The sequence below is a fragment of the Morus notabilis genome, unplaced genomic scaffold, assembly GCF_000414095.1.
Source record: "Morus notabilis unplaced genomic scaffold, ASM41409v2 Scaffold432, whole genome shotgun sequence".
Classification (NCBI taxonomy): domain Eukaryota; kingdom Viridiplantae; phylum Streptophyta; class Magnoliopsida; order Rosales; family Moraceae; genus Morus; species Morus notabilis.
In genome coordinates, this window is record NW_010368050.1 from 213,694 (window position 1) to 227,515 (window position 13,822).

General features: G+C 36.7%; 3 protein-coding genes across 5 annotated transcripts; 2 read left to right on the forward strand and 1 right to left on the reverse strand.

Moving 5' to 3' along the window:
• Nucleotides 1-1,672: 1,672 nt before the first annotated feature.
• LOC112094668 (probable LRR receptor-like serine/threonine-protein kinase At3g47570) lies at nt 1,673-5,304 on the forward strand. Its single transcript, XM_024176149.1, has 2 exons — nt 1,673-4,388; nt 4,859-5,304. Exons 1-2 carry the CDS (start codon nt 1,673-1,675, stop codon nt 5,302-5,304), a joined length of 3,162 nt encoding a protein of 1,053 aa, XP_024031917.1.
• Nucleotides 5,305-7,154: 1,850 nt separating this feature from the next.
• Nucleotides 7,155-8,779, forward strand: LOC112094669 (probable LRR receptor-like serine/threonine-protein kinase At3g47570). Its single transcript, XM_024176150.1, has 4 exons — nt 7,155-7,465; nt 7,617-7,915; nt 8,192-8,406; nt 8,612-8,779. Exons 1-4 carry the CDS (start codon nt 7,155-7,157, stop codon nt 8,777-8,779), a joined length of 993 nt encoding a protein of 330 aa, XP_024031918.1.
• LOC21390950 (E3 ubiquitin ligase BIG BROTHER-related) lies at nt 8,401-13,422 on the reverse strand. 3 transcript variants are annotated; one of them, XM_024176158.1, is made up of 8 exons: nt 12,973-13,422; nt 12,036-12,387; nt 11,879-11,925; nt 10,602-10,643; nt 10,399-10,520; nt 10,218-10,326; nt 9,772-9,850; nt 8,401-8,908 (listed from the first exon to the last, which is right to left on the reverse strand). In XM_024176158.1, exons 1-7 carry the CDS (start codon nt 13,228-13,230, stop codon nt 9,803-9,805), a joined length of 978 nt encoding a protein of 325 aa, XP_024031926.1. In that variant the 5' UTR covers nt 13,231-13,422; the 3' UTR covers nt 8,401-8,908; nt 9,772-9,802. The 3 variants fall into 3 exon arrangements, with proteins under 3 accessions (XP_024031926.1, XP_024031927.1, XP_024031925.1); XM_024176159.1 differs by lacking the exon at nt 8,401-8,908 and adding an exon at nt 9,031-9,464; XM_024176157.1 differs by lacking the exon at nt 8,401-8,908 and having other exon boundaries at nt 9,623-9,850.
• Nucleotides 13,423-13,822: the final 400 nt, after the last annotated feature.

Here is a 13,822-nt window from a genome sequence, read left to right on the forward strand (position 1 = left end):
CCATTTTAAAAAATTATGCTATAAGTTAATAAGCAACCTTTTAAATATGTTATTCGACTCATTCTCCTTTTTTTTAAAGAAAGGTTATTAGCACTATTAGTCCTTAATTATAAGCATTTTGTTACTTTGCTTCTGAACCTTTCTTCTTGATAGATGACTCCTTGAAATTTGATTTTTTTTTTCTTTTTGGCAGTTTTAGTCCTTCACAAGAAAACTAAAGAAATACTTATGAAATTCAACAAAGATAATCACCTCCTAATCACATAGTAGCCTCTAGAAAATGTAAAATATTTTCTTCACTTTTGTTAAAAACACATACAAACTAGAATATCTTCCATTTAATAAAACTTTAACTTGCTATGCGAAAATATGTGATTACTTATATAAAAATTTAAAAAAATCTATTTTTTCAAATTTAGTGCCAGGACTAAAATTGTTAAAAAAAAAAAAAAAAAAAAAAAAAAAACCAAAGTTCAGGAAGCATTCTGCCTAGAAAAATGTTTGGGGATCAAAGTAATACAATGCTCATTCTTCAGGGACTAATAGTGATATTTTTTTTTTTGCATTTTACTCTTGGGCAAAAATCTCTTATTAGCATCCTTATCTTGCTCTTTTGTCCCTTCCCTTGTATCTGATCACAAGTTGCCTAGTTAAATTTACTTTGTTATTACCTTTAGTACGATATTGGCCCTTTAAAAATTAAACCGAGAAGCATATAAACATACCCATGTAATATATATACAAGATCCTTTAGCTAATTATTACAAGACAGATTCGCACAGAAAAGAACTAAAACAATTTTGGTTTGATTAAATGTCTTACTGGGTATTAGATTAATATTGAAAAATATTTATATAAAATTGCTTTCTTTAAACCTGCATGATTCTGGTTTAATTATAGAGCAAAACTTTACAGGGTGTTGTAACCACCAACCTGCTTAGTAGGAGAATGCATGGGTCATGGAATATTAATACGAAGATCAGTTTGTCTTGGTTTCATAAGTCAACAGTCAACGTTCATTATATTGGCATCCATATAGGATATATATATATATATATATATACACACATGTATGTATGTGTGTGTGTGCTTTCTCCATACTCTATAGCCAAAGCTTTTGTGGTCCTCAATTACAAGCTAAAATCTGCTGATTCTCAAACTCTGTCCTTATCTCCACAAGTCAACTTGCCATTCTTGGTTCAATCTATGTAAGACTTTCATATATTTTATCAGCTAATATTTGAAAGTTCATCTAACAAACACATAAAATATAGTTTGATTGTGGAAATATGAGATATAAAAATTCTTTGATGAATCACACAGATGGATTTTTTTCTTTTTTTTTCTTTTTTTCTTGACTTCAAAAGTGTGCTCATGCAGCAACCTTTCAATTCCTCCAAGGAGGTGCCATAACCGTGGCTTGGATGTCAACAATAGCAGGAAAATAAATTTTATATTGGTGCACTTGGGAAAAGTCTATATATCTTAGAAAATGAAAACAATAATTCAAACTTCAGAATTATTAATAGCCGTGGAATGCAAGGAATTGGTTTACAAAAACATAACTGAATACAACTCTTGTGTACCACAACTTCTGCAGAATTTCATAAGATACTACTTGCCTATCATTATTGTTAACCCATTTTCAGTTTCCTTAATTCTCCAAAGAAAAATGAAGCCTCATAAACTCAATCAATCTTCGTATTCTTCTATGTACCTTCAAGTGATTATCCTTTTTTCCATTAGCTTTTTGTGCTTGCAACTTATAACTCCTGCTGATGCCTTAGAAGGTGGAACTGATGGCTTAGCTTTGCTTGAATTTAAGAGAGGGATTGCTAGCGACCAGTTTGGCGAGTTAAGTTCATGGAATGATTCTACAAACTTGTGCAACTGGCGAGGAGTAACGTGCGGCCGCCGGCATAAAAGAGTTACCGAGTTGGACCTTCACGGGCTTCGCTTGCGCGGATCCATATCGTCTCACATTGGAAATCTCAGCTTTCTCAGGCTCATAGAACTCAGCAACAATAGCTTTTCTGGTGAAATCCCACCAGAAGTTGGCCGGTTGTTTAGGCTGCAATATCTCTATCTTGCAAACAACACATTTACAGGAGAAATTCCAGCCCAGCTCTCCAACTGTTCCGAGCTAAGGGAAATAGATTTCGGAAGGAACAGACTTCTTGGAAGAATACCTTCTGAGCTGGGATCATTGGCCAATCTTGAACTGCTTCAACTCGGAGCAAACAATTTGACCGGAAGCATCCCACCTTCCATTGGAAATCTCACATCCCTGGTGCATTTCTCTGTCCCATACAACAATTTGGAAGGAAGGATTCCCGAAGAGATTGGCCATTTGAACAACTTATCGATTCTTGCAGTGGCGGCGAACAAGTTCGCTGGTGAGTTACCTTCCTCCTTGTACAATGTGTCATCTATTACTATAATCTCTACTGCAAGCAACAGATTTAATGGCACCCTTCCAGCAAATATAGGCCTTACCCTTCCTAATCTCGAGTGGTTGGCCATTTCTAGTAATGAATTCTCGGGCCCAATCCCAGTTTCACTATCCAATGCTTCCAAGCTTGAAGCACTTGTTCTCTCCACAAACAATTTTGTTGGGGAAGTGCCAAGAGATCTGGGAAAACTTGTACACCTGTGGTGGCTTGGTTTTGGTACAAACTTTCTAGGGAGTAATTCAACTAACGACCTTGAATTTTTAATCTCTTTGAAGAACATTAGCTCGTTAGAAATCTTGGACTTCAGTGACAACCAATTTGGAGGTGTTTTGCCGGCATCTATAGCCAATTTGTCAACCACACTCGCTAGCCTATATCTCGGTGGGAATCGAATATCTGGAGTCGTCCCTGCAACATTAGAGAAGTACACCAACTTACAAGTGTTGGATATGTCAGCTAACCTTTTTACAGGCATAATCCCCTCTTATTTTGGTAGGTTTCCAAACATGCAAGGTTTGGATCTTAGTAGAAACAGACTGTTTGGACCGATACCCCCGTCCTTCGGTAACCTCACTCGATTGATTGAACTATACTTGTCCGGAAACAAATTTAATGGGAGCATTCCACCGAGTATTGGAAACTGTCAGAATTTGCAATACTTGGACATCTCCCAAAATAGTCTCACTGGAGCCATACCAAAAGAAGTCACTGATCTTTCCTCTCTTTCATTGTTACTGAATTTGTCACAGAACTCATTAACTGGAAACCTACCAGTAGAAGTGGGTAATCTGAAAAACATTAACGCCCTAGATGTTTCTGAAAACAATCTGTCTGGCAAAATTCCCTCAACTATTGGAGATTGCGAGAGCCTTGAATACCTTGACCTGCAAGGTAATTCCTTTCAAGGCGTCATACCTCTTTCTTTGGCTTCCTTGAAAGGCCTTAGCCATTTAGATCTTTCTCGCAATAACTTATCGGGTAACATTCCGAAAGATCTACAAAATCTTTCTTTTTTGGTGTATTTCAATGCTTCATTCAACGATCTGGAGGGCGAGGTGCCAACTGGAGGAGTCTTTCGAAATGAAAGTGGAATATCATTAATGGAAAATAATAAGCTTTGTGGAGGTATCTCAGCATTGCAGTTGCCAGCATGCCCCATCATCAAACCGAAAAAACGAGGATTATCTCATGTTTTGAAGCTGACAATCATAATTACTTCTGTTGTTCTATGCTTCCTGATGTTGTCACTCTTTCTTGTGCTGTATTTAAAGAGAAAATCAAAAAAGGATTCATGTTCTAGGCTCTCAACAGAGGACCTGGACCCCAATCACCTCTCCAAAGTCTCGTATAAAATGCTCTATGAAGCGACCGGTGGATTTTCTCCCGACAACTTAATTGGCTCTGGCAGTTTTGGCTCTGTATATAAAGGAATACTAGCTCAGGGTGAGAGTATTGTTGCTGTTAAGGTGTTGAATCTTGAACAAAAAGGCGCTTCCAAGAGCTTCGTAGCTGAATGCATGGCACTAAAGAATATCAGGCACCGAAATCTGGTGAAGATCGTAACACTATGCTCAAGCATTGATTACAATGGCAACGAATTCAAGGCTTTGGTCTTCGATTTCATGGCGAATTCAAGCTTGGAGGAATGGCTGCATAGGAGGACAGAAGATGCAACACACAGAAGAAACTTGAACTTCTTACAAAGACTCAATATTTCCATAGATGTTGCTTCAGCATTATATTATCTCCACGCTGAATGTGAACCGCCAATCGTCCATTGTGATTTAAAGCCGAGCAATGTTCTGATTGACAATGACATGGTTGCTCATGTTGGTGACTTTGGTTTAGCAAGAATACTCTCAACCAGAAATGGCGGCTCTCAAAACCAAACCAGCACAATTGGCTTAAAGGGAACTGTTGGATATGCTGCTCCAGGTAACTGTTGTTTATCACTTTGCTCTCTGCTCTGTAATATTGTCAATTTTTGCTGCAAGGATCTGGTGCTTTTCTTCAAACGAAACAAACCCCAAAAAAAAAAAAAAGAGTTCAATTGCTACTCTTTCTAGTTCTGCAGTTATTTTATGAGCAAAACCCACTAAAAAAAAAAAACCTTTTTTGAAGGGGAAGCTCTCTTTCTCTCATTTGCCTTTTGGAAGTTAAAAAAATAAAATAAAAAATAAAAAAAAACTCTTAAAGCTCGTGAATAGCAACTTATATTGAGCTTTAGTTTCATGTAAGCCTTGTAAGGCTAATTAGTTGCTTGAAACTTCTTGTTAATTTTTTTACTTCAAGAGCTAACATTAAATATTTTTCTCCTAAATATGAATCGCCAATTTATAATAATATGGTGGGGTAGCTGAATTTATTACAAACTAATAACAATTTTAAGGTATATGAATGAGCAGAGTATGGAATGGGTGGTAAGGCATCAATTGATGGAGATGTGTACAGCTATGGAGTTCTTCTGCTGGAAATGTTCACAGGAAAGAGGCCCACAGATGACATTTTTAAGGACAGTCTGAACATCCATCAGTATGTGAAGATGTCATTGCCAGAAAGACTAACGCAAATTGTTGATCCAAGCCTTCTCCGAAGCCAAGTAGAAGTCGAAACAGCGGCAGTTGAAGTAGAAGAAAAGGACACAAGTTGCAAAACAGAAGTAGAAGAAGAAACCAACAATGGTGAAAATCTTAGCCAAATGAATGGTAACATTGAAAAGTGTTTGCATGCGGTCCTCAAAATCGGAGTCGCGTGCTCTATGGAATCTCCGAAGGAAAGAATGCAGATGAGGGAAGTGATTAGGGAACTCCTTCACGTCAAGAATACTTGTCACAGTTTGTCACAGTTTTAGGCCTTTGAGTTACAGCAACATGATATGATATGTACGGACTTTTGCTGGTCTAATCCTTTTAAGTGGCTAAGGTTGTTCTAAGTTGAGCATTCTGATACCAAGTTTCATTTTCATGATTTTTCTTGCAGTGTTTCATAAAATTAAGTTTTTTCATTAAGTTTGTTCTAAGCTCTGCAATCCTTCCTATCCAAAAAATTTTAAATTTCGTTGTCATCAGTTTCATTGTTGTTCAGGATAAATGCTACAATACTTCTCTTCTTTTCATTAACAGTTTTCTCTTAATTTTACCAAGTACATGATTTATTTGTTTTGTATGTGGTTATTCTTAACTTTGTAGCTCAACATATTATTCTTAACACGTGTATGCCACTATAGGAGGAGAGCAAAATTGTATTCTCCAATTTTTTACAACCTTCTATGTATAGAGAACCAATTAGAGTTCTAGAGAAACTCTGACTTATCTTTAAGATAATATTTCAGAAAATTATAGATTAATTTAATTTTAAATCATATTTAAAATTAAATAAAATTTCCATTTATTTTGGAACAATTTTTCTCTCCTTGCACTGTAGAATTCGGCCACCACAAGGATTTCTATCTGCGGTAGGCGCCAACTTATCTAGTAGAAGGAGAAGAATTTTCTCCTTATGTTGTTGTCCAATTTTGACTCAAATTCAAATTCTCATTTAAAGTCAAACTTCAAATTAATTTAAATTCTAATTGAATAACTTGTCTAACAAGTAAACTAGACAACTTGGAGGACAAGCAACTGAATCTCATAAGAATTCTCCTTGTCACGACACTAACTACATGGCCATCACTTAAACTTACTTAACATATGTACTCTTAAATTACTTGAATTAGCGGAACTTTTTAAAAAAAATATATAATATAAATTGTAACTTAACATATTAGCATATTCTAATTTCAAAACATAAATAAGTTCATGTCTCTTAAGTCTTACTGATACATATAATTTGAGAGTCATAATTCATAAAATATTTAGTGGAAATAAATGTGAATGATATCAATTTTCTGTTCTCCACGCTAATCATATGCCGCTGCACCACTGTTCATCACTCATTTTTCATAGGTTGCTTACCTACTATATACACATACTTGGGTGAATTTTCGCTCAGTAATTGTAGGAACTATGTCTTGCAAAACAATCTAGATTCTAGAGTCTATAAATATGCATGTACCGGTTATGCTTTATTATTATCATGTCTTATTAAACTTATAGGCCCGAGTGTTCATATCGGATGAGCGTGATCAACGGGAAGTGAGGACTTGCAAGGGCCCCAATGACACCGTGATCTGACGTATTAAACTGAACATAATAAGCCTCCCCATAGGTCGAGCAGTTGGTACGACACTCAACTTAGGTTATTCTTATTAGTTTCTCACATCGTATTAGTGTGCATGCAATATGGCATGACATCGCATCCTTATCGGTCACTAGATAAGTTCCTAAGGGGTTCACAAGGTCTAGAATATCCCGTAATTGTATATAGCCGTTGGAACAAATCTTCCTTTCATTGTATATAGCTGCTAGAGTCAATTTAGGAAATATTCTTTCTATTTCCTTTTAATAGTCTCTCGTGTAAAGCATATAAATATTTACATGTATAACTTGCTCAGGACAAGGAATGAGAGTTGTTGACGGTGATTTCTCACATTTTCCCCCACAACAAGAATTATATTTTTTTCTTTAAAATTCTTAATGGGAAATAATAAGCTTTGTGGAGGGTACCGGAGCTGCAGCTACCAGCATGCCCTGACATCAAATCAACAGAACCTGGAATTTCTCATGCTATGAAGCTAGTAATCATAAGCACTTCAGTTGTCCTATGCTTACTTCTATTATCATCCTTGTTGGCACTATATTGGAAGAGAGTATCAAAGAAGACACTCTCAACAGAGATCCAGGACCTTTATCACCTTCCCCAAGTGTCGTATATGACGCGGATGACAGAGAAGTCGCCATGGAAGTGCTCAACCTTCAAGGTAGAGGCGCTTCGAAGAGCTTCATCACTGAATGCATGGCACTTAAAAATATTAAGCACCGGAATCTTGTGAAGATCATAACATCATGCTCCGGCATTGATTACCAGCGTAATGATTTCAAAGCTCTGGTTTTTGAATTCATGGGAAATTCAGGGCCCGTTAGTTCGCTGATTCAAGTTTTTAATTCGAGTTGAGATGTAACTCTATGTGAGCTTTTTACTATAACAAAAAAGTTAGATATGACTATTTATGAGAGATTTTTACTGTAACAAAACTTGAATTGGTGATATGAACGGGACCTCAAGCTCAGAGGAGTGGTTGCATCCGAGGGCGGAGAGTGAAAATCGATCAAGAAACTTGAACTTTCTGCAAAGAATACATATTGCACTTGGTGTTGCTTATGGATTGCACTATCTGCACGTCAAATGTGAACCACCAATCGTCCATTGTGATTTAAAGCCAAGCAATATCCTTCTTGACAATGACATGGCTGCTCATGTTGGAGATTTTGGTTTGGCAAGGATTCTCTCAAGCACAAATGGTATTCCTAAAAATCAAAGCAGCACAATTGGCTTAAAGGGATCTACTGGCTATGTTGCTCCAGGTAATAATTGTTTATTGCTTTGACCTTAACTCTTATAAATCCTTATACTTTTTTCAAAGATCTATCGTTTTGCCTTTCCCTTTTTTTTTCCCTTTCTTCTTTTAAAAAACAAAGACACAAGGTAACAAGATGAAGCCCAAAAAACTCAGGAATAGTATCTATATATTAGCTTTATGCTCAGGGAAGCAAGTTATTCAGTAACTCTAATTACTTGCTGAGAAAATCCTATAGAAATGCTACTTTATTTCATTGTTTTGAGTTGCATCATTTTTCAAGGGCTAAATATTAACTTGGCAGAGTATGGAATGGGTGGCGAGGCATCAATCCAAGGGGATGTGTATAGCTACGGAATTCTTTTGTTGAAAATGTTCACCGGAAAGAGGCCCACGAATGAAATCTTTAAAGAGGATTTCAATATTCATCAATATGTAAACATGGCATTACCAGAAAGAATAATGCAGATTGTTGACACAAGGCTTCTCCTGCCTGAAGTAGAAAATAATACATGCAGCCGAATAGTAACGCAAGCAAAAGGGCCAACAGCGGAGAAAACCTCAGCCTCAATAGAAGTGGAAAATAATACATGCAGCCGAATAGTAGCGCAAACAAATCTTTCAAGGGCCACAGAGATCCATTGAGTCAAGCCCCTCATGAATGGGGGTTAGGGCGGGAAAGAAAGCTCTTTCTGGACTTTAGGAGGTTGAGGGTAAGCCTTTGAAGAGGAACCCTCAGCGTGTTGGGATGTCAGAGCTACGGAATGGACCGGAACTCCTGGTTGTAGTGAAGGCCCTGTTGCCTTCGAAGGTGGAGCCTGCAGCCAACTTTCAAAAGCCGCTGGAGTGGGAGAACTCCGTCCTGTGTTGAGATGGAAAAGTGCTTACATTCTGTTCTTGAAATAGGTCTTGCCTGTTCGATGGATCCACCGAATGAAAGAACATAGATGGGAGAGGTGATTAGGGAATTACTTCCAAGTCAAGAGTGCTTTTCTTGGTGCTGTAACCAACAGGCCACACATTAGTTTGAGGGAAAGCTACACGATGTTATCCTAATTCTAAGTAGCAGACTAAAATGCTTTGAAGCAACTGAAGACTGTCTCAAGTTGTTCATTATGGGTGTCTAAGTTTCATTTTCACCAGTTTCCTATTAGTTTAGATGAAGTTGTTTGGAATGAATACTGCTTTGTTTCCCTCTTTCCTTCCCTCCTCGGGTAAATAAATTCCATATCATAGTTCTACTCTTCAGTCTAAATGAAAATTTGGAACAAAATTTGTTTACAAGACGTTATTCCCTAACCTTCTCTCTTGATTATACGAGTAAAATGCTTGTATCCACCAGTTTTCTTAATTACATGAAAAATGAAACTCCCTAACAAATGCTTGTCAAATCGATCAAAATCTCCTTTTTCAAAAGCCATATGAATGCCGCCGAACTTGCATTTGTTGTGCACCAGACATGTTTTCTATCGCCTAATATCCATTCTTAGAAGGTCTAGCTCCATCTTTTTGCACACTGAATAAATGCTCAAGAAGAGCGCTAATCACTTTGAACTCTAAAGACAACAAGAAAATAAACAAACAAATAACATGTTACGATTTGTCTATTTGACCTGTCAAATTGACCACCTTCAATCGAAATGTAAATCAGCATGCTAATAAAAATATGCAAAATCTAGCTGTCATGCTCCTAATTTTACTTGAAAGGGCAATACAAAATCAACATTCATCATATTGCAACAGCAGAATTTTACATCATGGATTCAGTCTTTCTCCCTTTGATAGCGAACATTTAAGTGTGATAGAGCAAGTGCTATGACCCCCACTTTTTTTAAGGAAAAAAATAAAGGACAAAAAAATGACCTATCACTTGTAGAATAAGATGTGAATCCTACTAGCTGTTTCCAGATGTAGAGACCTCAGTGCTGCAAACAGGACAGACCTGCAGTAAAAAAGTGAGTTATATAGAGCAGTAGCTTTTGGCTGAGTTATATTGAAAAAACAAATAATATGAATTATCTCTGAAACTCACATTCACAGATAATAACAGAGTTAGTTCTATGATAAAGATGATGAGTAACTAAGAACGAATCACATTAAAAATAAAGGTAATGAATAAATAAATAACTATGTACTAAATTTTTTTTTTGAACTTTCTATAATAGAAAACTAACTATTATCATGACATGTTAAAGAGTTCATCAAAGAACAACGAAGGATGAATAAATCATGAACTTGAAAAAATAAACATGGGATGACCTAAAAATTGACATGAAAGGAAGGAAGAACTCAAAATTTCTTAAGCATACCTTGTTTATTTTCAACCAGTTATTTATACACTCAGGATGATAGGAATGTTTGCAAGAGAGTAATGTCAAGGTCTCACCATCCTCGTAGTCCAACCGGCATATGACACACCTGAAACACGATCACATGGATAAATACAGCTTAAAACCCATAAAAGTTAAAATCTATGAAATGCATGCTCACGAATCATTGCTTCCACTCTGACTGCTTCCTGTCTTGTAGTTTACTGAAGGCAACGAGGCAATCCCAGAAGCTGAAAGACCTCTGCTCTCTGTTCCAACTACTTCACCCAAAGCAAGCAACTCCTGAAACAATTAAATGAACTCTTAACCAAACAGATAACATGTTCCAGCAGAAATACTAAAACATAAAAAATGCTAGCTTACCTCGTATGAAAGTTCATCCGGGTCAACCTCCTCCCAAGCATCCTGCAAACCCACCAGTACACGAGTGAGATAAAAAAAGAATTAACTGGTTGCTTCTATGTTTTAAAAGAAAGACTTCAAACAATGATAATGAACTCAGCATATCATATAGGTTTAAACTTTAAAACAACACAAGCATGATAGGCGCACCAAACGAAGACCTATTTTTATTTTTATTTTTATTTTTCTTTAAGTAAGACCAAAAAGAAGTGCTTCTATTGCAAAGCACTCCAGAGTTCAATAATGCATCATCTGCCAATAGAACATGCTAAACATAATCCAAGAACAAGATTTGAAAAACGTTGTGATAGACACTTAAACCTATAACAAAAGAGGCAAGGAAAGATATCAACCCCATATGAATTTTTCATCTATAATAATACAAAGCATTTTAGGTAAGACCTATAAAAGAAATAGTAACCAAACAACAGAACAATGTGGCAACATTGCCTGAATAAATTTCAGAACCTAGATCTAACATTTTTTTCAAGCCATGCTCTAATTATATACTTCTGGTTGTTTGTTCTTTGGTCATGGAAACAAGGAGAAAAGCCTTGCAAAGTTAAATGGGTCAGATTAGCCCAAAGCTCAGATACTAAACCAAAATAACTCTTGATGAGCTTCGCTCCTCAATGAGGGGAATGAGGTGAAACACAATTTCAAGCTCAAGTAGAGTCAGCAAAAGGAATTGCACTTTTAGTTAACATGCAGATAATTCACCAAATCCAAAAAATTTCACTTTTAGTTAACATGCAGAAAATTCACCAAATCCAAAAAGTGGAAAAGGAAATTAGAACCTATATACGTACAAGAAACCCTTCCAAGAACCGCTTAAGGATTACTTTTGATCTCACATTCCCCTATTATCATCTTAAGAATTAGTTTTGACCTCACTTTAACACCAGTTCAATGATCAATAACGTTAGGTCTACATAACCGTAAACCTTGGTAAATTAACCTATCACCATCACCAACCAGATCTTGATCAGTAGTTGTTTCATCAGTCGCAAGCCAATAACATTAAAGTCCATGAAATAGACAAGTTAGTTTGTTTCTTCTGTAGAAACTCACAAAGGAGAGAGCAGCATAATATGTAGACCTAGGCTGGCCAGTTCTCTACTAGCCAAAACAGCCCTTTAGTGTAATTGGACGATCTCTCAATGGTGTACTTACTTGCGTTAAACCTTTTTAGGGTAAAAGGATATAACCACATTCAGGAAAGCATAAGCAACAAATACCTGAGAATTATCACCACTTTCCTCTGGCTCGGAGTCCTCAACTTCATCTAAAAACACAAAAATGACCAGAATCTCAGACCTGCTCATGATTTCCAGACCTTCAAAAGAGAGGATTATATAATAAGAGTATACAATGATGCTCAAATAAAATACTCACGATCATTTATTCCAGCAAGAGCTAAGAGCCTAGCAGCCATCTCTCTCTCTTCAGCATCCTGTAGGGCTCTTGCATAGGCCTCGTCACTCGAAAAAACAGCCGGGTCATATTCAACACTGATGCTGTTGTCTTCACCATCATCATCATGGTGAGCATGCGCATCAAATGCATCTTCATCATTCTCGACATCAGTTCCTTCATATTCATCTTCTTCATCGCCGTCGTCGTCTGCATCCGTTTCATCATGAAAATCATTGAAATCGTCCTCATCATCATGTAAATAGCTTCCAGCTTCCCAACTTCCATAATCACTTCCATCATTGTTCAATCGTAACATCATATATGCCCTTTCCTACTCCATAAAGAATAAATATCAACTAAAGTAGTCAAGGAAAAAGAAAGACAAACAAATAAATAAATAAAACATAAAAAATACTCATTTCGCCATTAAAAACAAAACTACCTGATCCCTAGTTGTCACAGAAAACAAAGCTGAAAATATCATTTCCATTAACAGAAAGAAAAGGTGAAAAATCAATTCCCCGGAGCCAAACATCAGCATTAAGATTTAAGCACGGAAAGTATCAAGTTCAGAGTCAAATCACGAGAACCAAATAAAAACTAAAAGGGTTACTCATTAATATATTCTCCTAGCGAAAAGTACAAGTTCAGCTTCAAACTGACATTGAAAATTGGAATCAAAATCACATCCAAAAACATAAATTCCAAACTCTCTAAATCTTAACCAACATTCTCGGCAGCCAAACAAGAAAAGTGTGAACATCTTCAAAACAATTAACGAAATAACAAATGTCCACCTCAATAAACGAAATGAAAACCAACAAACAAACACCAAGAACCCTAAAGAAACGTAATCCGAGCTAAAAAAGGAGAGAAGAGAAGAGAAGAGAAGAGAAGAGAAGAGAAGAGGAAGAACCTGTTCTTGAAGGGTGCGAGCAAGGGCTAGGTCGGCATCGACTTGGCTAAGATTAGTAAAGGGAGTTCTGGAAGAAAGACGAGCAGAAGCGGCTGGCGGAGACGACTGATCAGCCATTTCCAACGATCCAGCAACCGAGTCCTGTTGCTGCTCATCGGGACGGTCGGAATTAGGGTTTTCGACCTGTTCGCCATTGTTGGCGTTGGCGTTGGCGTTGGGCTTGGGCAAGGGCAATTCCGCGTTTTGGTTGTTCTCCATGGACGGACGAAAGAAGGGAAGTTAATCAGAGACGAAGGAATTCGATCGGACTGAGATTGCGATCGAATTCGAGAGAGAAAGAGAGAGATTGAGGGAAATTGGAAGAAGAATCTGTGTGTGCGTGTGTGTGAGATACTGTTGCAGATTGAAAGAGGAGGAAAGTTTTGGGTTTTATGCAAAATTTGTGCTTGTGTAACGTGTTGGTGGAATTCGGTGGGAAATACTCCCAAAATTTTGTTTGGCTTCACTCGGAACACAATAATTTACGAAAAGGAAAAAAAAAAAAAAAAAAAAAACCGTTTACTTCGCTGATTTGAGTTTATAATTCGAGTTGAGATGTGATTTTATGTGAAAACTTTTTACTGTAGTAAAAAAATTAGATGTGACTGTTTATAAGAACTTTTTACTGTAACAAAATTCAAATTCTAAACTCGAATCGGTGAAATGAACGGGGCCTTAATTTGGGCTAATTTTAATTTTGAACACAAATGTGTATCTCACTTTTCCCTCTAAATTTTTAAATATCACACCATTAGCACCCAAAATTTACAAAAACGTTGTACTATCATGTTTACTTAATAATATTGAGGAA